General features: G+C 32.6%; 1 protein-coding gene and 1 pseudogene across 1 annotated transcript in view; one reads left to right on the forward strand and one right to left on the reverse strand.

Annotated features, from left to right (window-relative positions):
- Window positions 1–11,027: 11,027 nt before the first annotated feature.
- LOC105144427 (dopaminechrome tautomerase) overlaps window positions 11,028–25,057 on the forward strand; it is a 43,237-nt gene continuing 29,207 nt past the window's right edge. The window contains exon 1 of the mRNA XM_011053312.2: window positions 11,028–11,925. Coding sequence (XP_011051614.2) covers window positions 11,153–11,925 — 773 coding nt within the window. The 5' untranslated portion in view covers window positions 11,028–11,152. The remainder of the gene's footprint in view (window positions 11,926–25,057) is intronic.
- LOC147906449 (uncharacterized) lies at window positions 13,508–24,928 on the reverse strand (annotated as a pseudogene).

Below are 25,057 nucleotides of genomic sequence, written 5' to 3' on the forward strand. Positions count from 1 at the left end.
TGATGAATCGGCTGCAGTCGTAATAAAAGGCAAAATTTATTATTATTCATGAACACACTATGTATTTTTAATAAAAACCTTCCTTTTTTTCCTACAACTTTCTTAACATCGTTATTAAGGGTCTTATAATACCATGAAATGTGTACGTTAGTTAAGACTGCTTAGCTTTACGGATGCGCACAAAGTTTCTTAGAGCAGACGAATTCTTGTCACTTCCCATCACTGACTGCGCATCACGGTGATCATCTCATTCCTATTTAATATTGACGAACAACAAGTGTGCAACGATTCGCCACACCATGTCATCTGTGCCTCTTGTTGCAAAGCTCCTGATCCCTTTAACTGCTGCCAAAAATTTGTCAAATATATAGGGTGGTCCAAAAGTCTGGATACACCTAAATATCTTATATAAACGATCTATTTTAGAAAAAAAAGTTTCTTACAATAGTTGTAAGGCTAAAAAAACGTATTCAATGAGAGTAGCATGACTTTGATCTGATCTTGACAACGCCATTCTAAGTTAAATAACGTTGAATGCGTTTTTAAAGCCTTATTAAAACTTTTGTAAGAAACATTTTTTTTCTAAAATGCATCGTTTATGAGATATTTGGATATATCTACACTTTTGCAAGGATGTATCTACCAACTCTATACGCATGCGAAATAAGATCCACACCTGTCCATACATCTAGAATTCCTCTAGTAAATCAAAATAAAGTCTCATGGAGCCAACGTACGGTGTACCACCGTATGACGTAAAGAAACTAGGCTAATCAGGCTTTACGTCCGTTTTTGTTACCCTAGTATAAATTCATGCTGATTTTTTTTAGCATTCCAGCGTTACGTACACACGCGCATATACGTGTATAGAATTACGCATATAGAATTTAGAAAACGATTCAGTTTCTAACCTAATAGAAAAATATTGTGAACAAGAATTAAATATCATGTTGTCTGAAGTTAAATACGTATATCGCAAGCTGATTTGAAGGTAAATGCGAACAGAAATTGGCTCACGAATAAAAAATTGTTTCTGTATATGATGAAACAATCTGCAACAGTTTTTCAAATGTTTCTGGTGTTACTCGAAAATAATTGGAAAATTTTTCTGTCTTCGAAAATCATTTCTTGCAGATTATTGCTAACCCCTTGTGCTATTCGTTTTTCAATAGTAAAAATTGGTCTAACCTAAAATTTTTGAGCATTGCGTCTAATTGCAGAATCTCTTTTGTTCTTTTCAGCTACTCTCAATAATTCAAATATTATATATTATATATTTGAACTAATTTTCGTCTTTCGAATAGTTTCTTTACACGAAGTACTTTCTGAGCATTTATAAATTCTCAAATATTTTATTAAATGGATTATTTCAGAGTTCAACATTTTAGTTGAGATTATGCACATTTGTTTTTACTTCATGTGATGTATGTATTAAAACGTCACGCTTAAAATTTCATCGAGTATCCCATGGGGCATATTTACGCCAGCGTAATGATAAACCAATTACACGCCTTCCTACAAAGTTTATTTCCAAAATGGATATTCAAGGGATCTTGTGATTGACTTATTGATCAGTACGCTGGCGTAAATATGCTCCTGAAACACACGATGTTTGTGCTGGCGTAACGAAAACGGGCATAAAGCTTGTGATTGGCCTAGTTTTTTTATGCCGTACGCTGATTTTACGGGACTTCACCTTCAGAGTATATCCATATAAACTTGCATAGCCACATAAACGTATGCATAAAAAAAAATCCAATCGAATTTCTCTTATAAAGATGCACGTAAATTGTGATTGGATAATTTTCTGTATGCGTACGTTTATGCGACTATGCGAATTTATGTGGATATATCCTTAGGACACTTCTCTTGCACGTATGCGCATCCGAGATTAATATGGGAACATGAGTATGAGATAAAGACTGGGTTTCAAAATTCACTGCCAACGCTGAAAATCTAATTTAACGTAACAATTTACGTTAGGCATGCTATTCATTTTCTAGCAGTGAATTTTGGAACATTACCAAAGTAAGAAACCAACAAATCATTTTTTCTACCTTACTATAGCTCTTTCTTTGTCTTACTATCGCTTTCGTTCCCAGAATATGGTGGACTCATAAAAAAATCATCGATGATTTAACTTATAGGTTCTGCGCACATTAGAAGCATATTAGAATAAAGAATTAGGAATAATGAATAAACGATTGAGAGGATTCTGATAGCCTACAACGCTAATTGGCTAAAGTAAAATAAAATGGATGGGTCCAGTTAGCGCACGGTACGATAGCACATATCCACAAACATCGGCCGATTCCTAGTAAATTTTCATTACTTTAACAATGAGAATATTTTATTTTAAATTAATCAATTACGTGGGCTATTGGAATCCTCCTAATAAATTATTCTTATTAGTAAAGTAGTGAAAAGTTATTAGGAACCGGCCGATATTTATGGATGTGTGCTATCACACCATGCACTAACAGGACCCTCTCTAAACGATTTTAATCTATCAGAAATCAGATACATCAGAATTTTAGGTTTCTGATAGCTTGGAATTGTTTATTCCTTATTCTTAATTCCTTATATCTTCTATTGTGTGCAGATTCTTACTAGAGAAACTCTATTCGTATCCAATCATAAATATACTTGAAGCAATGGTCACGTTCAGAAGATTCAACTATTGTGGAGTGAATCTATGAGAGTTCGGTGCTATTGTTGTTTTCTTCTAGATCATTTAGATCATCGAATAGTAGCGAGCGCTCAGGGATCCGCTCCAAAACAATTCAGTCTGCTAAACGCGACCAACAACAATGAGGCTGGTCATTAGACCTGTTGACATCTCTTTTTTTTTATATGCGATCACGTTTAATTTGTACATAATGGCGAATTCGATTGGAAGCTAGTGTGCACTAGTTAAAACCATTGTACACTGATTTAATTATAAAAGTGTACTTTAGTATACTAGATTATATAAAAAAGTGAAATGTAAACATTTCAAACCATAAAATACATATTTTACCTAATAGATAAATGTAGGGGTGTTTCTCTTCAGGAGTGTTTCAGGATTTAATTACTTTTTATATTTATGTGCGAACACATCTTTATGTTATTTTGGTTGCGTTCAGAAAAGAAAATTAATCAATTAGTGCTTAGCGATTCTTTAATATGATTGCCATTCCTTCTTTGCTAAATCTAAGTGTAGGAATCAATCTATGTGGAGCTCCGTCACACAGCTGCACCAGCGGGAAGAACATTCCGGGAAGTCCTTCTCCCTACCACCATCAACTCATCCCACGACAGAAGCTCAACTTCCTACTCCTACCGCATCAGCATCTAACGAAAATATGAGTGAAAAATCTGTGCAGTATAAAGAAGTGCATTCCGCGCACTACTGAATAATAAGGAGAGTGAGTGAACAACCATTATTAAATAAATAACGAGTAAAATCTATCTTCGAATAAATTGTAATAGTATTACCCTAGATTAATTACAATGGGTATAACACCACATTAAGTGAAAGCGTTAGATTAAGAAATTACACTGTAGATTTATCGACTGATTAAACGTCGAACATGATCCAACGTTTTATTTTTAGGGGGAAAGATGTCACGTTCGTAGCTATCTTAAAAATTTGTCCAAAAAATATTTTCCAAAAATTCACAAGTATATTCATCACTGGCGAGCTGAGTAACACACCCGGATACCGAACTGCCAGAGGCGCATCTGACGCCTCTTCCATTCCCGCCACTGCTTATGGCATGAGCTGATGGTGGGGCACTTTTTGGAATGCCCATGGGCAATATAAATCAGTAGATATAGAGTCAGACAGTTAATTATTTTTCGACCGCCGCGCCGGTCCAAAATCTAAATTTCCAAATCTAAATGTGCGACCCTTTTCAATTTCTAGTAATAAGTTCCGATTCAAACTCCAATCTTAATTCGGCCTCTATCTGACCCGGTAATTCTAGTATAAGATCCATTTTTATTATAAGATCCGAATCTAACTATTAGTTAATGCAAGTAACTTCACTCTTGTGTAATCTAACGAACAAATACATACATATTGGGTCATCTAAAAAGTATCCGCGATTTTTGTCACTAGATGGTGTTGACCATCAACACCATCTAGTGACAAAAATCCGCGGATACTTTTTAGATGACCCAATATATTATATTTGTACTTGGTTTAAATGAACGTACATGTGCATATCTCTTTTAACACCCCACCTTACCTCTTAAAAAGCATTCGTAATATCAAGTTAGTTGAACGCGATCGTATTTACTAATTATTCGCGAAATGGATGTGTGCTGCAAACCAGCGCTAGACCAATTCGCACAGAGAAACCAGGAGGCTGTGCCAATCAGATCCACGAATTCGCATCCCGAGCGCAGCACAGATCGTAACCATTATCCAGGATCTCCGATGACTAAATTGGAGCTGGATAACGTAAGATAAGCGAAATATCATATAAATCCTTTCTCTAGGAAATCAAATCGCAACTAATCGCATAAAGGATATGCCCCATACTTTCCCGCTCGCGCCCATCTATTGACGCTCAAATTTTGGCGATGAACCGACGCTCTACGATTATTTAGTGCATGCTGCGTATCGTTATTCTTTTGGCACAGGGAAAGCGGTATAATCAAGTGCCCGGAATGTTGCAATATCAGGGGGTGTTAAAACATTACATCCATTTAGGCTTTCGGCGATCGTTTCGAATTCTGTAGTGTATATTCCGTACTAATGGCTACTCTGCGTACCCTCGCAATTTGTTCAGAGTACTAGAGAAATTTATCGCGTGTCTAGGCAGAACGGAGGAGCAGCTCCCGTGGAACTATCCGGAATCTATTATCGGAATATCCAGCGCCCGCCTCTAACCAATTACGGAGCTGGACAAATTTAATTAGGCCTCTCCCTCGGTACATAAATCGCGAAAATTTAACCTAACATAAAGTCTCGGGTTAGTTCGAAACCGGAGAACTGGCCGAACTCCCCCTCGGACGTAACAATGGAATGACTGTGATTGGTCAGTTTCATAACTACGAATGTTAAATCCAATTATAACTGCGCACAATAGAACAAATATTAGGAGCAAGAATAAAAAATTTAATCTATCAGATACTAGTTATATCGGAATACACAGATTCTGATAAGTTGAAATTTTAATATTTATTTCTATTCCTAATATTTCTTTTATTGTGCACTAGGCCTAAGGGTGTCGTATTTATTATTTAGTATTTAAACTATGCATTTCTCTTAAACCAGTTCTACATTAGTTGCAAGTTAATCGCAAGTTTGTTGCGACAGCCAATATGACGCATTAATTTCAAAATGCAAGTTTCAGATTGACTGTCGCAACAAATTTGCGATCAGTTTGCAATTAATGTAAAATCGGCTTTATAAAGAAAATGCACGTAAATGGTGATTGTATAATTTTCTTTATGTGTACGTTTATGCAACTATGCGAATTTATGTGGACATATCCTTAGGCATCCGAGATTAATATGGGAACATGAGTATGAGATAAAGACTATATTTCAAAATTCATTGCAACGCTGAAAATCTACAGTTTATGTTACGCATACAATTCATTTTCTGGCAGTGAATTTTGGAACACAGCCAAAGTAAGAAAGCAACAAGCCATTTTCTCTGTCTCATTATAGCTTTTTCTTTATTTTACTATAGCTTTTGTTTCCTGAATATGATAACAAATAAAAAATTATCGATGGTTTAACTCTTAGGTCCTGCGCACAATGGAAGATTACATTACGACTTAGAAGAAGAGATACATATTTGTTATAGATAATCAGAGAATTATATTTGACATTTATCATAAAAAGACGTTCTCGGGAAGATTCCTTAATTGCCATTCAAATCATCCTCTTTACCACAAAGAAGGCACTATAATCAGCTTCATAGACAAAATCATCCTCTTATCACATTCACGGTTCCAACAAAAAAATTTGATAGATACAATTCATATTTTCTTAATCTCTATAATTGAACAAAGATTAAAGTTCCATATGCATAATAAACATATTACATGTAATTTACAAGTTAAAGACAAATATTTCATGATTCCATACGTCAAATCTATTTTGGAAAGTTTCTTTCCTATTTCCAGTATGTTCCATTGTAAACTAGCCTTTTCTATCCCTAACACACTAAAAGGTCTTATTAAAAAAGATAAAGATAAGTTTGATTTTCGAAACCAGAACGTAGTTTATAAGATTTCCTGTGACAATTGTGAGGTGAGCTATGTTGGTCAGACTAAAAAAAGAAAATTAAGTACGAGATTACACAAACATATCTCTGACATTAAAAAGAATACTGGTTCTCCTACTATTATAACTGATTATTGTATCAATTTCAATCACAATTTTAGATGGAACGAAATGAAAATTTTAGATTGCGAGTATTCGTTTAACAAAAGATTAGTATCTGAAATGATTCACATCAAAAGACAGAAACAAGGTCTTTTAATAAAAAGAATGATACTAAATCGTTATCTGAAATTTACTCACAGATTATTCAATCTCTTTCTCCGTCTTAATAGCATTCTTCCTCTTTTTACATCCTCGCTGCCCACTTTCTCTTTCCTCTACTTTATTTTCTCCCTCTTATGTTCCTCTTCCTTTCTAGTTTACCACTTCAACCTTCTTATCTTGATATACGGATTTTATATTGTCTCTGAGCATCTTAGAGTAATGACTATATTTTCAATCTCATTGCATTGCCTAAGAATAGACGATGTTTATATTATATTGACACACAATTAGAAAGTATTTATTTTCATTTGATTTAGCTCTTATTAAATTAAAGATATATGATTTGATTTTGACTGTTCACACAATTACAATTCGTTTTAATGACTTTAATGTACATTTCTCATAATATTAGATTACTTTTTACTTTTTTGTATTCCTTGCTTCTTAGTTTGTATTTCTCTTATTAGATTCTATTACTTATTCCGATTACAATTTTATATTATATTTGTACTTTTTAACAATCTACATACACAATTCAGAGTAATACATGGTTATCGATTACAACATTCCTGTACAACATTTATTTTACATTGAGCAAGATTGATTATTAATATTGCGATCGAGAGTGAATTTTAATTTTTATATATCTAAGCTATGTAATATTTCCACTGTTTTTGTTTACAATGATCCAACAGGGATCGAAACGTTTGTTTTATTTTGTTTGTTACCGGCAAATTAAAGTTTATATTTTAACTAGATGACATATTTATTTATTAACGATTAAAAAATTTTTATTTTATAATGATTAATCTTTGGCTCGTAGCCCTTTGTCTTTATGTTTTTTAAAATAATTTGATAAAAAGTTACTAATTCGTACGTATATCAAGTGCACGATGTAAATTAGACCGATATGTCCAGCCTTCAAAACTCTCTCTCTTTCTACAAATTTTCTGCAAGAGTTGTATCTCCCCATTCATAAATTTTGTTAATTAATAGTTAACAACATTATAATTAAAACTATTTCCCTATAAGCACAATGTAAATGGCAAACACTTCGTCGCCATGTTTGTTAGCCATATATACTAGGTGGGGTGAAAAGTAACCTCCTTGGGAATGAAAAAAATTTTTTTCTTATGCAGAATCTCGCCCAAAATATGGCGTGTTCGCTCAGTACTAATCTTTGTAGCATCTGCTAGCTCGCGCACCTTCACTTTCCGGTCAGCCAACACCATTTCATGTATTTTTTTGACATTTTCCTCGGTAACCGCATCGGAGGGCCTGTCGCTGCGGACTTCATCGGTAGTGGAGTTGCGGCCACCACGAAACTCTCGAAACCAATATTTGACGGTGTAATCTGACGGAGTATTAGCCACATAATATTTATCCAACTTTTCTTTTGTTTCCTTCGCCGTTTTGCCTCTCAAAAAATAATGTTTTATGAGAGAACGAAAATCGTTTTCGCAAACACGTCAACAACAATCAGCTCTCAAAACAAAACTAAGGGCAGTATCGCACTGCTACTTGGCATGTCTGCAACTTTTTTGCAGTAGTGGCGCATTCTGGCGGTCAAGAAGGTTACTTTTCACCCCATCTAGTATTGGCTCCGTCCTCATATCAGATCATCAATACATACAATACCTAATTTTTTAAATTCCATTGTTGACCCATTTATAAAATCTGATGGGTGATTTTTGAAGATGTTTTAATGCTGAATTCGAATCCGCAGCCCATATTTCTCCATCACATCACGTTTATAAATCTAAAAATGTCTAAAATAAACCCTTTTAGAACTTCAACTTCATTAAAATATCTGAGGAATCTAATATGATGGGGAAAGGCTATTTAGTCTTAGCAAAAACCTTTAGGATTACATACTACCATTTTTTGATGAAAAATAAAAAATTTTTTTGTAGACTTGTGTTACTGATATACTTAATTACACATTTTAGAAAACAAGTTTGTAATAACAGAATTTTAAAGTATTAAAAAAAACCCTGCACTATAAATATACAAGGTGCTTCCCAAAATTTTCCGAACTTTTTTTTTCAAATTCAAATTGTTTATTCAAAGTAGTCCCCGTCGGACTCAATACAACGTTTGGCACGATCTAAAAGCATTTCAAATGAGTGTTTTATGTCGTTCAAAGGCACGTCCTTCAGAATAGTGGTACAAGCCCTTTGGATGTCTTCTACGTCCACATACCGCTTTCCTTTCATGGACAAATGCATTTTGCCGAATAGGTAGAAGTCACAAGGTGCCATATCAGGCGAATACGGGGAATGGTTGATTGTTAAAATGTGATTTTTAGTCAAAAAATCAGTGACAAGTGTCGAACGGTGAGATGGCGCATTATCGTGTAACAAGCGCCAACTTCCTCCTTCGCGATATTCTGGCCGAATACGACGAATGCGGTGCACCAAACGCTTCAAAACGCTTACATAGAATACAGCATTAACTGTTTGGCCTGCTGGAACGAATTCTTTGTGCACAATACCCTTGGAATCATAAAAACAAATGAGCATTGTCTTCACTTTCTGGGTTTTGGGTCGTTTCGCGCCTTCCATTCCGCGCTTTGACGCTTGGTTTCTGGATCGTATTGAAAACACCACGTCTCGTCACCAGTAACAATGCTATAAAGGAAGTTTTGGTCCTTTTTTGCTTCCTTAATAATGTCCTTTGAATGTTGAATTCGATGCATTTTTTGGTCGTCAGTCAACTTGTGTGGAACAAATCGTGCACAGACTTTTTGTAGGCCCAAATGTTCGGTCAAAATGCGATAAATCGTTGATTTGGGGATGTTCAATTCCATTTCCATGTATCTCACTGAAGATTTTGGCTCATGCTTGATGAAATTACGCACAACTTCGATGGAATTTTCGTTAATTGTCGATTTTGGGCGACCTGTATGTGCGTCGTCATTTATGTCCTCACGACCGTTCTTGAATCGCGTATACCACTCATAAACACTGGCACGGGCTACACAATTATCACCATAAACTTGTTTCATCAAATTATGGGTTTCGGTAAATGTTTTACCAAGTTTAAAACAAAACTTAATATTGGCTCTTTGTTCGAAGTTCATTCTCGTACCGATATATACAACATACTGACACTTGAGACGCCATAACTTCGTTTCCACTGAACCAAATGTCATGAAATTTTTACTGGAAGTCAGCTAGGGATGTACCTTTCAAACGCGCAATCGAACACACGGATGGCGCCACCCGACCTATCCCTATTGAAAAAGTTCGGAAAATTTTGGGAAGCACCTTGTATATATAATCTTTTATGAAATAGAGTCACGGTAAAATCAAATGGTTTTTATTATATGTTATAGCTTATGCTCTGTTAAACAAAACATATAAGTTTTAGGCAAAAAAATGAATAGTTTTCGTGTTCAATTTATCCACAGTCGCTGACATCTCACCATAAAATACTGAATTATTTTTAAACAGCTGATCTAAAATAGGTAAAATAACATTGTTTTAAAAAGATTTCAACAAGACCTATAAGAAAATGAAAGAAAAAGTAGAGTCTCACTTAAAAAATCCGAGAACTCGCGCACGCACACACACACACACACACACACACACACACACACACACACACACACACACACATCCGACATGTATTGATCTTGGATTACATTACAGAATATTCTGTAACAAAGTATTTTATACATGTATACATATTTGGATATTTTATATATATGATAATATGTAATTACATGTGGAATATTATTATATGGCATCACATATAATCATATAAGGAACATAAAATATTCTGGGACGGCAAAATATCTGGAAAACTATAAGTTTTATAAAAAAATGTTTTAGATAAAAGTTGTAGAGTTTAAGAAGGCCTAGCCGCTGACTTTATCAGTTTGACTTTAGGTGGCGTCAAGATAGGACAAAGTTAATTAAGATTTTTTAATTGAGGCCCCCTTACTTTTTCTTTCATTTTCTTATAGTTCTTGAGATCTTTTCAAAACACTGTAATTTTATCCATTTTAGATCAGCCGTTTAGAAGTTATTGAGTATTTTATGGTGAGATGTCAGCGATTGTAAGTGAATCGAACACAAAAACTGTTCATTTTTTTGTGCTCAAACTTATATGTTTAGTTTAGCAGGTCATAAGCTATATGAGAAACTATTGGATTTCATCGGGACCCAATTTCAGGATTAGTACGGGATCTTTTATTTATTGTTTAATTTATATATATAATAAATATTATATTCCATTAAGTTTCGGTAATCATTACTGGTTTACTATTTTGGTTTACTAATTATTACTTTCAAGTTAAAACTATAAAGAAATGTATCGTGAAATGATTTTATTAAAATTCTGTATTTATTAGGTGTTGGAATTAATTCGTAGCGTTTTTTAATGAAAGAATGTTATTTATTTCACATGAGCATTAAAAAATACATTAATGAAAGTACTTCCCATCACTTGTAAAACGCTACGAATTAATTCCAACACCTAATAATATTAAAATGTTTTGATATTATCAATATTTCTATACGTATCAGTAACATTTTATTATATTCCTTAAACAGGTTTAAATTATTGTGCGGCGAATAGCATCTGATTTACGAAGAAAGAAAGGAAAAACGATATTTTTAGTGATATTCGCATTATATCAAAGACATTATCGACTTCAATGATAATGAAGCGATTGATGTTATTGGGTTTTCTAATCATCATAGTATCATGCCACGAGCCGTTTCAAGTAATTTTTGAATGGAAGTCGATTGACTTCCAATGGCCATCGGACGAAGAGCGGCAATATGCTGTAATGCGAGGCGATTACATACCAGCAAATAATTTCATCACTACTGTGAAATTTTGGAAGGATAAAATGTATCTGACATTACCACGATGGAAAGACGGCGTGCCAGTGACGTTAGGGATGACATCGGCGAAACCAATTAACGGCATTACATCGCCTAAATTGGAGGCCTTCCCCACCTGGGATATGCAGAAATTGGGTGACTGCACGGCATTTCAACTGGTCCATGGCATGGAAATAGATCCTAAAGGTCGCATATGGATACTTGACACTGGTCGACCCACATCTCTCAGAGAATTCAAAGCCAACTGCTCGCCGCGTCTTGTCATTCTTGATCTCGAGAACAATGATAAGATCATTCGTACTTATCAGTTCCCTGAGCATGTAGCTCGCCGCAAAACTGCGTACCTTAATGATATTGTTCTCGATCACGAGGATGGCGGTATGGCATATATTACCGACACTGATATTACTGATCCTGGCATTATTGTGTACTCTTTAAGAGACAACAATTCTTGGAAAATCCGACACGATTCTATGAAAGCAAAATCGGAGGCGGTTGGATTCATGGTAGCAAAGACGCATGTAATCAATCCAGTGCACGTGGATGGCATAGCGCTTTCACCAGCAAGCAGTCGCAACAGGTGAGGTAGACCTTCCGATTACTAACTCCTTTCGCGTAAGATTTCCTTTTTCAAAGTCATTGAAATGTATCTGTTGTAATTTTTTTACATTTTTCATCCTTATTCTAATAACACATTTGCAAAATTAAATTGTTGCATGCTTTGTCTCTTATTCATATCAAATAGCATACAAATACAAAGAATACAGCGCAAGAGGAAAACGTCACTTTATAGAACGATGATACTGTTCTCATAAAATAGAGAATATTACAATATAAAACTTTACAAAATAAATAAGCGGTTGTGATCCGCACGCACGCACGCACACACGCACGCACTCACGCACGCACGCAGAGCCTTGAAATTGTGCAAATTTTCTTCAAATGTTTGTTTTCTTTATGGCATTTCCTTATGGAAATAGCGAAAATAAATCAAAGAACTCATAATATGGGGCTAATAATTTTCTGTCTTGTTTCTTCATGTTTTATTCTTCATGTCTTATTCCTGGTTTTAAAAATAATATGAAAAAACTTAGAAGTATACGGAAATATGAGAAAATATGCGCATATATTATATATACGAAAATTATATATTAGAAGAATTTATTAGTCCTCGTAATATATGATTTTCATTTGGGATGAGACACTCGAAACCCTCGAAGCTTGAAAAAGTTTCCAGTTTTAAAAATTCGAAACTTCGTGCTATTTTTTGCAATTCGAAACTCTTGAAACTTGACGCAGAGATGTTAGTTTTAAGACACAATTGCACATGGAAGGGAGACTCGTGAATCAAGAAGACTGTCGAAATTCTTCATTAACGGGATGAAAAAATTGGTTCATCTTTTGGAAAAATGTATAGCTATATATGAATCTGTGTTGTAAAGTATGCTTTTCTAAGTTGGAAGATAATTGAAGAAACAGATGCAAATAATGATTTATTATCCTAATTCTCAGAAATTCGAGTTTCTCTTTTCCTCCTACGAATACCACTAAGTTGTGGCTATATAAGCGAGACGAATAAAAAGGCCAGCGAAATTATAATTTTTTGACCGATAGTTAAATACAAAGAAGCTCTATCACTTAGGATATCGAACACTGCAAAATATGTTTTTTAATGAGAAAGTACACATATACTTATTATGGTAGTTCATTTTCTTTTTACCCTCCCCCTCCTCTTGCTAAGGAGTCAAATTGCTTGCCCGAAAAGAATGGTTCATTGCTCTTTATAAAAAGAATCAAAAACGCTTGCATAAAACGCTTGATTCATTTCCTTGTATCTGGGAGCGCTTAAACGAAGCGCCTGAGTCATTCTGTCTTGCTTCCAATTCTTACTACTCAATAGACTATTTGCTTTACCATAATCTCATAATTAAGTATTAATTATCTTTGTCTCTCTTAATTCCGCTTACAATATTGAATATCAGTTTTTCATCTCGTGGCAAAAGCATAACTGTTTCCTTTATGACATTTCCAGACAAGATATAGCGAACATGACGCGGGAGATCGCGAGTCAGTTCTTCACCTCTCTAGTTATCCTCTAGGATGTAAACTGATAAAAAATATGCTGTCCGAAAATTGCACGTGGAAAGTTTTTGATTGTGAGATAAATTTTCAATTCTTTCGTTTATCAAAATAAGTTCATATCCTTCCCAGTGAGAATTTCCCAGTCGAATCGACGTCAAATTGGTAATTTCGAAGTCGAATGTTATCAATGTCATAATCTTGAATAATCTCAAGTTTCAGTCGTTGTTGTTCGTTAAAAAGTTTCGTTATTAATAAAAAAGTTTCAAAAATAATGTCTTATTTTTGCATACATACAATTAAGAATTATCCCACACTCTCCCCTGTTTACGTAATGACTGTTCACGCGAAGCGAAGTTCACTCTACTTTCTCCTCTGTCTAGGAGCGCACGACTTTTCATGGCAAGCGATCCTCCTTCCCTGCATCAAACTTTCCATACGCATGAAGTCTACATCCCTTCTTAGAAAGTCAGATGCTTCTAGGCATCAAGGGAAAAGTGGAGTAAAATTCGATTCACGTGGAAAGTCGCCCTTTGGGCGCCCCTTGATAGGGTCAATAAGATGGGATGGAACTCGGTTTGGAAAATCATGGAAAATCATGGAAACATGAAATTTTTTGTAAATATTTACATCTGTACAATACAGAAACATATCTAAATTGTTAGAACATTCTTATCTCCTTTATCTTGTTTTGATATAGAGCATTATGTAAATTATATGACAGAGTATATACGTAAAATATATAGTAAATATATATCTTATGTTCAAAAATTATGTTCTATTTATTAAAAATTGTTATGTTCATAACTTTTTAATGTATAACGATTAAAATCTGTTGGAAGTCATTCAGAGTCATAACCTTGACAACATATATATTAGGTGTTGGAATTAATTCGTAGCGTTTTACAAGTGATGGGAAGTACTTTCATTAATGTATTTTTTAATGCTCATGTGAAATAAATAACATTCTTTCATTAAAAAACGCTACGAATTAATTCCAACACCTAATACGTCAAAGTCATCGGAGTTGGCTGAGGCGAGCCATTGACATATTTATCGAATCAAGAATTTTTAGTATTTCTAGTTACGCAATAATTAATTTCATAATCATATTCAACTTAATAATTATATAAATTATTTATTTCTCAATTAACGTTTTGTCCCTTTAAAATTAAGACTGAGAATACGCTCAATGGTAGCCTCGTGCGTATTCTCATGGGTTTGTCGCTCGCCCTGAGATTTGTCATCTGATCGTATTTCTCTATTTACTTTAAAATAAATGTTCCTACCTTCTTAGATACAATAATTACTGTCAACTTTCTTACGATCCACCACCCGTGTATTTCGCTCTGAATATCGCTCTGAATATTATTTTCCTATCTGGATATCGTTTATTTTCCTATCTGGATTAGACGTTACATGACATTAACAAGTGAGAAAGGATATAATAAAAAGTGATTCTATATTAATATTTAAATGTTTATTATATATATACATATGTTTTAAATAAAGATGTAAGTCCTTCAAACATTTTAAATAAAAAAAATAAGGAGCTTTAACTATGTTATTCTTTAAAATAAAATAAAAATAATAGAATTTCTTGTTATAGTCTCTATAAGAATATTTCAAACTTTGTTTTTCCCTTTTTTGTATACAGTATACAAGTTTGTATAAAGTATACTACAGTATAAAAGTTTGAATAAAGTATACAAATTTGTATAAAAGTTTGAATAAAGAAAGTAAACATAAGAAACTTCATAAAAAATAAAAAATTTGAACAAAGGGAGCTAAATATATGAAATTTCATAAAAAATGTATAATATATGTAAGAGTATATAAAAAATTAAGATTCTGAGAAGAATTAGGACTTCTTTAACTTCTGTCTCTAATTCATCAACCATGTTTTGATGGCAGCAGTTTTATGTTTTAATGTTATTGGGTTTTTTTTAATTAACTCTTGAATGTTGTATAATGATGGCAACTTTTTTTTCGGAATATAACTTCCAAAGGTATCCAATACAATCTTTTTTTCATTACCAAGATATTCTTTTACACTTTCCGTACGATGACGCTAAATAAAATATAGAGAATGTTTAATAAATAGAATAAATAGAAACTATTAAATAATTTCCCAATCGTATTTTTAGTAGATGATGTTTTTGAAGCATCCACAGTTACTTTCTATATAGAAGCTATTTGTTCCGCGAGTTATATCCGTGTCCAGATCCATTATTGGAGTGTCAGCGTTTTGTAAACGTTGCAGTTTGCTTCAGGATGAGAAGCAGCCTGATACAGTAGTTTTCAAGCAAGAACTCGCCCTCTGTATTTTTATGAAGTTATATTAGTAAATAAACATCTTAGTTTTACGTTAAGAACTTACTAGAACGACGTTTCTTTTGAGAGAAATATTTTTCCGATGTCAGTATCACTATCACTTGAATAAGAATTACTCGAAGCTGGAATATTACAATAAGAATATTAGTAATTTTCTAGAATCTAAAATATTATTTTAGTGTGTTAATACCTTTGATACACATAATTGAGTCATTTACGTCTTCAGTGTTGTTTTTTTTCTTAAATTAGGACTTAATTAGGAACACCTCGCTAAAAACCATCGTATATATTAAGGATTAATAATAAGAACTACATAAATTCTAGATCATACAAAATAATTAAAATCATACGTAATTGTGCTATGTCATGATTATCAAGAGATAAATTTTGTTGTACTTTTCTGTCGAGTTTCTTACTTGATCTTCTTTATCTTGCATAGTAATGCTAAATGTTTCTAAAGAAATGTTATATCTAAAGCAGATAAAAATCCAGAAAAACTTGTTGATATTATCAAAACTTATATTAATATAAATTTATTGAAACAATTTTTATTAAGTTTAAAAAATTAATTTATTTATTATATATATATATATTTTATGCATATTTTTCATCTATTTATATACATATATTTATTTTATAAAGTTTTAATTTATCATCATTTTTGTTTGAAAGCTTTTATACAGAATGTCTGACAATTAATGCAAAAGCTCTCGCATAGCGGCAGAATGAACTTTAGTCTCGATTTACCGAATAGAAAAGTCCTCTACCATTTTACAATTTCCGCAATAGTTAACGAGATATTAATTTCTAAATATTGCTGAATAAACGGATAAAATCGACGCATAAAACAATTTTAAAACATCTTTTAATGTTCCTTGTGAAATATTTTGAAGATGTTTCTTAAAGATATCTTAAAATTGTCTTATGTGATTTCAGACATTTTAATTATTGGGTAATTAAAAAAAAATTTTGCGAAAATTGCAAAATGGTAGAGGATTTTTCTACTCACAAGGAAAGGGATCCAATTGTCCCCCTCCGATCATAATAAGCTTTTAATATATTTTTCTCCAAACAAAATAAGAGATTTTTTTCAAAAATAACGTATTTTTTTATAGGTGTGCTAATGCACTTTTAAGGGGTGAAACACCCTTTGAAAAAATCGGTTTTTCTCATTCGGAACGATTATAGCTGAAACTGTAAGATATTTTCTACAATGAAAAAATTTTCTACAATGAAAATTGCATGGATTTATGGTAAGAATACTTTAGAATGGTAATTAAAAAAATTATTTTTTATGAACAAATAATTTTTATTATAAATAATTACAAAATTTCTTTTTAATTATAGTTCTAAAGTATTCTTGAAGCAATTTTCATTCTGGAAATTTTTTTCTCTTATTTTTGTCTAGAGAAAAATATATTGTATTAAAAATTTATTATGATCGGAGGGAGACAGTTGGCTCCTTTTCCTTGTCAGTTTAATCCATTTTGTCTATACGAAAGCTTCGCATTAATTATCAGATACTTTGTATAATATTTTAGATTTTCTATAATTAAATTCTTTAACCCTCAGTTAATGTACGTATTTCACTTACGTCATTATCGTATGGCGGTATAACATATCCTGTCGATGTTAAGTGTTTCTAATTTTTGATAAAATGTAAATCGATTAAAGTAACTATGTATTATAAAACATTTGTTCTAAAGGAAAGCCCCATAAGTTGCCAAAAATTGTAAAAAAAATTAACAATAATTAAAAGTGAATTTTACGAAAGATTATGAAAATTACGAAAAATACTTTTTTCCAATTAATTCAGAGATAAAAATAAAAGAACTAAAGAAATGAACAGTTGAAAATATATAAATTGTAATTTAAAAAAATTTGTCAAAACATTCCCATGCAAGTATTTATTTAAAGTTGCACGATCTTTTATAGAAACAACATTTGATTACTGCTTCTAGGTAGGGAAAAGAATATGTTGAAGAATATACTTAATGTTTTAGATTGATTGTGTTGAAAATCCGAAAGTTATCAGCAATCATGATTGAAATTTAATTAATACATAGTAATATATTATTTGAAACATCTAACTATAACCGTATTTGGCGTTCTTATCATTGTTTGATTTATACATTTTTTCCCCTTCCAAGTCATCTCCTCACATCCCGGTTTCTACAAATGCTGCGCGATTTTCAAACGCTCTACCACTCCAATACGATAACTGAAGATTAAGAATAAAATACTTACTATAACTTGGAGTTACATGGTTTTCAGAAGCAGTATTTACATGATAATCTTCTTCCTCATCATTTAAATTATTTTCCTTTCCACAAGCTTTGCCACTAGCCGATTGTAATAATCTTCGTAGAATCTCTCGATGAACAATTGGCATTCTATAATATTCGCGATGGATTTTTTCCTAGTGTCCCTCGTGTAATAAAATTAACAAAGTTGACAATTTCATTATTCATCAAATTCAAATTGACTTCTAATGTTGCTACATGTAGAGTAGTACCTCGTAAAGTTTCAGATTTATCAGCGCCACATTCGAATACTTACGCATTAGATCACATGCTCGTAGTGTGAATATTCATTATTAATATTTTCACAAGGAGTTCCAAAAACATAAGGATTTTTTTATCTAACGCCGGCTCGTTTTCTGTATTGAAGAATTAATTCTACACATTTCTGCAATTCAGAATCTAATAAAATTGGTACGAGTTTTTCTTTTCACATATCGTAACGTACGTATTCCAATGCTATTTTTTGGCATTCAGATGAAAGTGCATTAAAGCCATCTAAATTTGTCTTTGAATCAATTTTTTCATAACTCTTGTAATCTTTGATAAACATTCTTTCTGTCTCTTCTGGTCTTCGTCTATTAAATAGCTGTATTGATATTAATTACTTTCAGAAAGTTATATCCAATCTTTGAGCGAAACTTTTTGTTAATTATTCTCGAATGCCGTACGTTATATGTAAAAATCTGTCCAATTTTTTAATATCGTCAATAGACGGAAGTATAACGTTTTTTCTTCTTTTTAATTGCTGTTGCATTTCTAAGGCAACTTTATTGACTGTTATATCATATTCATTTTTAACAATTTTAAAAAATTTTCTATCTGTTTTTGTTTTTCAGTATTGTCTTGAAATATTGTCAAAGAAATAACGTTTCTCCTGCAGATTTTAACAATGTGCCTAGTGAAGTTGCTAATGACGGAACTTTGTAAGTCTTTATTAAAATATCAAGATCAGCATTTATGACATCGATGCATATTCCATATTTTGGATGATAAATTGACGATAAATCATCTATCATGACAATGCTGTTTAATTTCTAAAAGAAATCGACCAAGTTATCTCAATCGCTGTTGTATTATGTCATGATGATGTGACGATGGATATTTTAAACAAAGTTTTGTAGACAAAGTTTATTTCCATGTTTCATGATTAATTCATCATAGCAAATAATACGTGTTATTATATCGTCCTTACATCGTGGCAATACTATTTCACGTAACATATTATTAACCTGATTTACGTATCTACCCATGACTTGCCGACTAAAAATAAAACAGAAATTTAGAATCTTTACATTTTTCATTGATGCAATGCTTTGTATGGTATCTTAAATTTAATTTATTAAAGAATCCTTTGCATTTTGGGCAACTGACATAATCCTGCGCAGTATATTAGGTGTTGGAATTAATTCGTAGCGTTTTTTAATGAAAGAATGTTATTTATTTCACATGAGCATTAAAAAATACATTAATGAAAGTACTTCCCATCACTTGTAAAACGCTACGAATTAATTCCAACACCTAATATTTTAATTCTTTAGATCTTCTACAAACTATTAATTTACCAGTATTAACATCAGTATTAACATTGTAATAAAAATTTCCCTCCCTTCCCAGCTTGTCAATCAATCTTTTTCTTTCATTACTTTTTTTGATAAATGAATAAAATTTTTAACTGACTTTTCATTTTTATATTTTCTTTTTAAATGGCGATTAATTTTTGATTGCCATGTTTTGCAAAATATGCAAAAATGTTTCCTAAAAATACGTTTAGAATTTTTTAGAGGAGCTTGTCGAACATACATTTCTTCATGATTTGCCACGAATATTAGTTGTCAATGAAAGATTTAACCCCGAATTATTGGAATTATTGAAAGAAATATTTTTTCTTGGACCATCTGCCAATCTATTGTTTGAGACATTATGTTCATTATGTTCTTCAAATGAATGTTCAAATGGAATATATTCATTGTGTGAGTCACTGTAATCATCATTATTTTGAAAATCTAAAACAATTAAAACATAATTAAAGTCAACATTAATTCAAACTTAAGTGTTTCAATCACATTAAAATTTTAAAAATGTTGATTATTCTTTGATGAAGAATCAACCAACAAATCTTTTTCATATGCTAACTGAGAATCATATAAATTGATTGTTTTGATTTTTTTTTACTGATTCGAGTGTGTCACTCAACATCACTTCATTGCTGAAATTATTATATATATTAATCATATATAAATTAATATATAAAACAAAACGGTTAGTCGTATATTATAAGACAATGTGTTCTCACAAAAATGATTGACTTACCAATCTGACTGAAAAGTTACATTTTTTAATTATTGATCCTCAATATCTTCGCTTTGAGGTATTACTAATATATTGTCATTCTAACACCAATTCAACTCCTCATTTATTAATTCATTTGTAAATGAGATTTGATTTTTCAATAACACGTTATTTAATGATTCCTCTACAATTGACATTTGACTTGTCGTCAACAAACCACTACTGTCACTATTATTAAACAAAACACATAATACTTGCTTAAATCATTATTAATATAAAATTATAAGTATATAATACAGGGTTGTCATAAATTCCTCATCCTAAAATTCCATAACATTTCCATGACATTTTCATTTTCAGACAAAATTTCATGATTTTCCTTGATACTTTCAATAATATTTTGAAATTTTTTATATTTTTATCCTGATTTGGAAACCGTCAAATATTTTATTGAGAGAGCATATTGAACATAACAATGTAAATCACTATTAATATTGATGATACTGTTTTCATTTAATTGTTAAGTTGAATTATAAAACTGCGTAATTGTATATACGCAAATTTATTTAAAGCCAAGAATTTTAACCCTTACCGTATAAGCATGGGTCACAGTGAGCGATTCCCGTTCGTGCAAGTTTCTCGGAAACTTTTGGTAATTATAAATTATATTATACTACATTTTATTATTTTCCAAAATAAAGTTTCAATATTTATTCCAGAAAGTTGAAAGTATGTTAATGAATTTTTTGAGATCTTTAAAAATCATTTTGAATAAATGAAAAAAAACGGATTCTAATGACCCATGTTTGTACAGATAAGGCACGAAATTGTAGCTTGTACGGTCAGGGTTAATTTTTTAGAAAATTTTGCAAAATTCTCTGATTTTTCCTTGATTTCCTTGACCATTTTCAATTTCCCTGAGATTTCCCTGATTTCTATCATTTTTAGTTTTGTCGCAACCCTGTTAACACTAAAACTTTTTATTTATCATTGAAGTCATTCCTTGTACTAAATTAGTTGATAATACCACTATAGAAGTAGAAAATGGATTGCTAATAATTGTAGGTAATTTACGATTTGGAACTTCATCAGATGCATCATATCAGAATTTTCGTTCGACATTTTCTAGAGAACATCAATGACATTATATACATATCTCTTTTGTTTTTAACTTTAAACAACTGATGTTTTAATATATAATTTTGGATAAAATTCATGATAGAAATTAATTTACTTTATATATATAATAGAAAAAAGAAAAGATCCAAGTTTATGTATTATATATATATTGGGTCATTTAAAAAGTATCCGCGATTTTTTGTCACTAGATGTGTGTTGATGGTCATATATCTAGTGACAAAGTACCGCGGATACTTTTTAGATGACCCAATATATTATATATATATATATATATATATGTGCGAGAGCGCACCGCGCGGAAAGATTCGAGTGAGAGAACGGCACAAGGTTGATATGATGCACGACAGTAAAGAGAACTCCGTTTCTTTTAATTTAACAAAAGAATTTTCTTTAATATAATCAGTTACAGAGTCAAAGAATATAATTAATTAAAAATTAGATTAACAAAATATCAAATGCGGTCACCTTTTCCAAAATTGTATTTGGAATCGCGGTGATGGAAAATCTCGGCGATTTTCTCGGAAAGAGTCGTTTTATCGCGATTTCACTAAGCGGTTAGCGCGGCGATTTAACGAAACGGTGTAGTAGCGAGACTAGGATTCTAAGAACTCGAAGAACTTTTAGAAATAAGAACTCTGAGAAGTCTAAGAATTCTAAGCGGTGTAGACGGTATAAGCGGTGTAGACTATTTTAGCAATCTGCGCAATCTGCTCAATCTGCCCAGAGGACCGGCGAGATCGAAGCATTTATTACTTCCGGTCCGGGCCGTCTTCTTGGGAGAAATCCAATTAAATTTAGCCACAATCGTAATTATCACGTGGCATTGGTTGTACACAATTGATTGGCGCTTTCGATTCTTTTCTAGCGACGTTCAACGTAACAGTCATGTGCGACAGAAAATCCGTACGCGGGATTGGTGACAGCGCGTGACGTATTCGTCGGAGCGCGGCGCTCGCGTGCGCGAATCGAATTGTTCTAGAACTTTCGATGTTCCGTTGCCGGTGCCTGTTTGCGTGTACCGAATTGTTTTGAAAAGGCTAAAGAACAATGAATCTCTGACTTTGATGAGACTTAAAGTCAGGCTCGAGATAAAATCACGAGCTCGCCTTGTGCGTGCGTTCAATAACAATTACTGTCGGTCGACCGAAGAAATTCTTACCTTTTTTTTTGAATTACCGATCTTGAACAATATACATATGTGTATTCAAATATTTCAAATGTTTGTAGCATTTAGGCACAAAAAATTGTAAATAATGTTCTGTTACAAATTATAAATTATCTAAAATTGGCATAAAATAGAAATACTAATTGAATGTTTGATTAATATTTCTATTTAATCTTTTTAATATTAAAAGAAATTAATATTAAATATAAAATTATTCAATATTAAATATTAAAGAAATTATTATTTGATTATTAATTATTAATTAAGTCTAAAAAAAGGCAACTGAACAGTCGAATCTGTGAGATATTGGGATGCTTAATAATATTTTATTTAATAATAATTTAAATCTTCAAATTAAAAAAACTTTTTGCAAAAAATATTAGTCTGAACCGACCTAAAGTAATGTTCTTCGCAATAAATTTTTTTTCAGTGTTTTAGACAATCAATTTAATGATATCAATTTGTGATATCATTATTTTATTTAAATGTTTTATGTTTGACATGTAATTGGCGCGCAATTTATGTAAAATTTATGTATATAAAAGATGTATTTAAGAGTACATTAAGCACCAATATTTAATTTCAACCGTTCTTCCCTTATATAGGGTTGGCCATATTCGACGGAAAGATGTTTTTTTTTCAATCATGGGAAACGTCGTTACTCGATCTAACATCTCTTTCCCATGATTGAAAAAAAAAACATCTTTCCGTCGAATATGGCCAACCCTGTACTTATTTGATTTCTTTACATTGCGTTCTTATTTAAATTATATATAATCAGTTTTTTAAATTATTTCGTATAATTAATATAATTTACTTTTATCTGACAGAATCGTATCTTGGGTTATCATTGAAGATGTATTGTTATTTATGTTGTTACTCATGTTGTTCTTTATGTCACAATATACTTTCAAAGCACTACTCTATACTTTTAAAATACAATTTGTAGATGAACGTTTAACCATTTCATAATTTTTTGAAAAGATAATTGAGATTTCTTCAACTTTCCATTACCTTTCGCAGCATTATAACAGTCTGTAGATAAAAAAGAAATTAAAAGTATATATGTAGTAATATTGTAATATTTCTATTATATGAAACACATAATTGTGCGATACGCGCCGAAGTTCTGTACGTACGCTCCCATGCAAGTTTTACGCGGAATCACTTCTCTTCGCGTTCGGGCGTGGTCGAGAATCATGTACTACTCTTCTCTTAGTTTGAACACTGTTTATTTGGCTCTCGGAATATAGCTTACGGTGATGCAGCGGTGCGATCGTTGCGATGATTGTAATGGCGAATAACGAAGTACAAAAAGTATAAGATGGCTCGGGACGCGCGCGCGAAAAATGCTCGTAGTCTCGCGCACCGAACGGTCACGAACGCGCACGAGCGAGCGCACCAATCATGGCATTCAAATGGAGCGAGAGAATTCGCAGCAAAACATGGCGCCAGGCGCCAAAGACAAAATAAAAATTATTATACTTAACACGCTCCCCCCCCCCCTTGAAAGGGCACACTTTCAACAAAGAGAGCGAAGAACCTTTACTCGTAGTTTCGACAAAATAACGCTCGCTAGGATCATAGAGAGAATAGTGCATACAAATTAATGGCCCTTATTATAAAATAATCTTCATATATAAACTTAAAACGCTTTTATATAAGCAATAGAATTAAATTCTTGTAGAGCATATTCGCAACAACAAACCAAGACGCAAGGTAACATATTTTATAGTTTTATGGGTAGTATCGCTAATCTAGAGAGAAGTCTTACCTCTTGATTGTTTGGATAGTGACGATTCGTACAACACCGTCGGAACCGGCGTGAGTCTCTTGAACGCGCCCTAACAGCCATTGCATCGGAGCTAGGCTTTGCTGTTTTACAAGTACGAGCTGCCAGATTTCAACTGCACCCTTGTTGACCTTCCACTTAAGGAATTCTTGCAAGGACTGGAGATATTCAGTGCTTCATCTTTTCCAAAAATGTTGTCTTATCTAGTCAACTCGTTGCTATCTCGTTAATTTTCGTTCACATCGCATAAGTCCCGGCAAGGAAGGCTATTCATAGCCGTTCCGACCAGAAAGTACCCCGGACTGAGATAGAAGAAGTCATTCGGGTTGTTGCTCAATTGCGTAAGCGGGCGCGAATTCAAGATTGCCTCAATCTCAGCAAGCACTGTCTGCAGCTCCTCAAAAGTTAAGTGGGCCCTGGCAATGATTTGCGACATGTGATATTTAGTCGCCTTCACGGCGGCCTCCGAAGTGAGGTGCATTAGGTGGAATAAAGCTCCAAGCAGTCTCTTGCTTGCAAAGGAATTGTTTTATATCTGCCTGTACTTGCTGAGAGTTGAGAAAGTCTCGAATTTCCTTGAGTTGGTTGTGGACCCCTATAAAGGTAGACC

This window comes from Acromyrmex echinatior, unplaced genomic scaffold (genome assembly GCF_024713525.1).
Source record: "Acromyrmex echinatior isolate Ae372 unplaced genomic scaffold, ASM2471352v2 Scaffold31, whole genome shotgun sequence".
Taxonomy (NCBI): Eukaryota; Metazoa; Arthropoda; class Insecta; order Hymenoptera; family Formicidae; genus Acromyrmex; species Acromyrmex echinatior.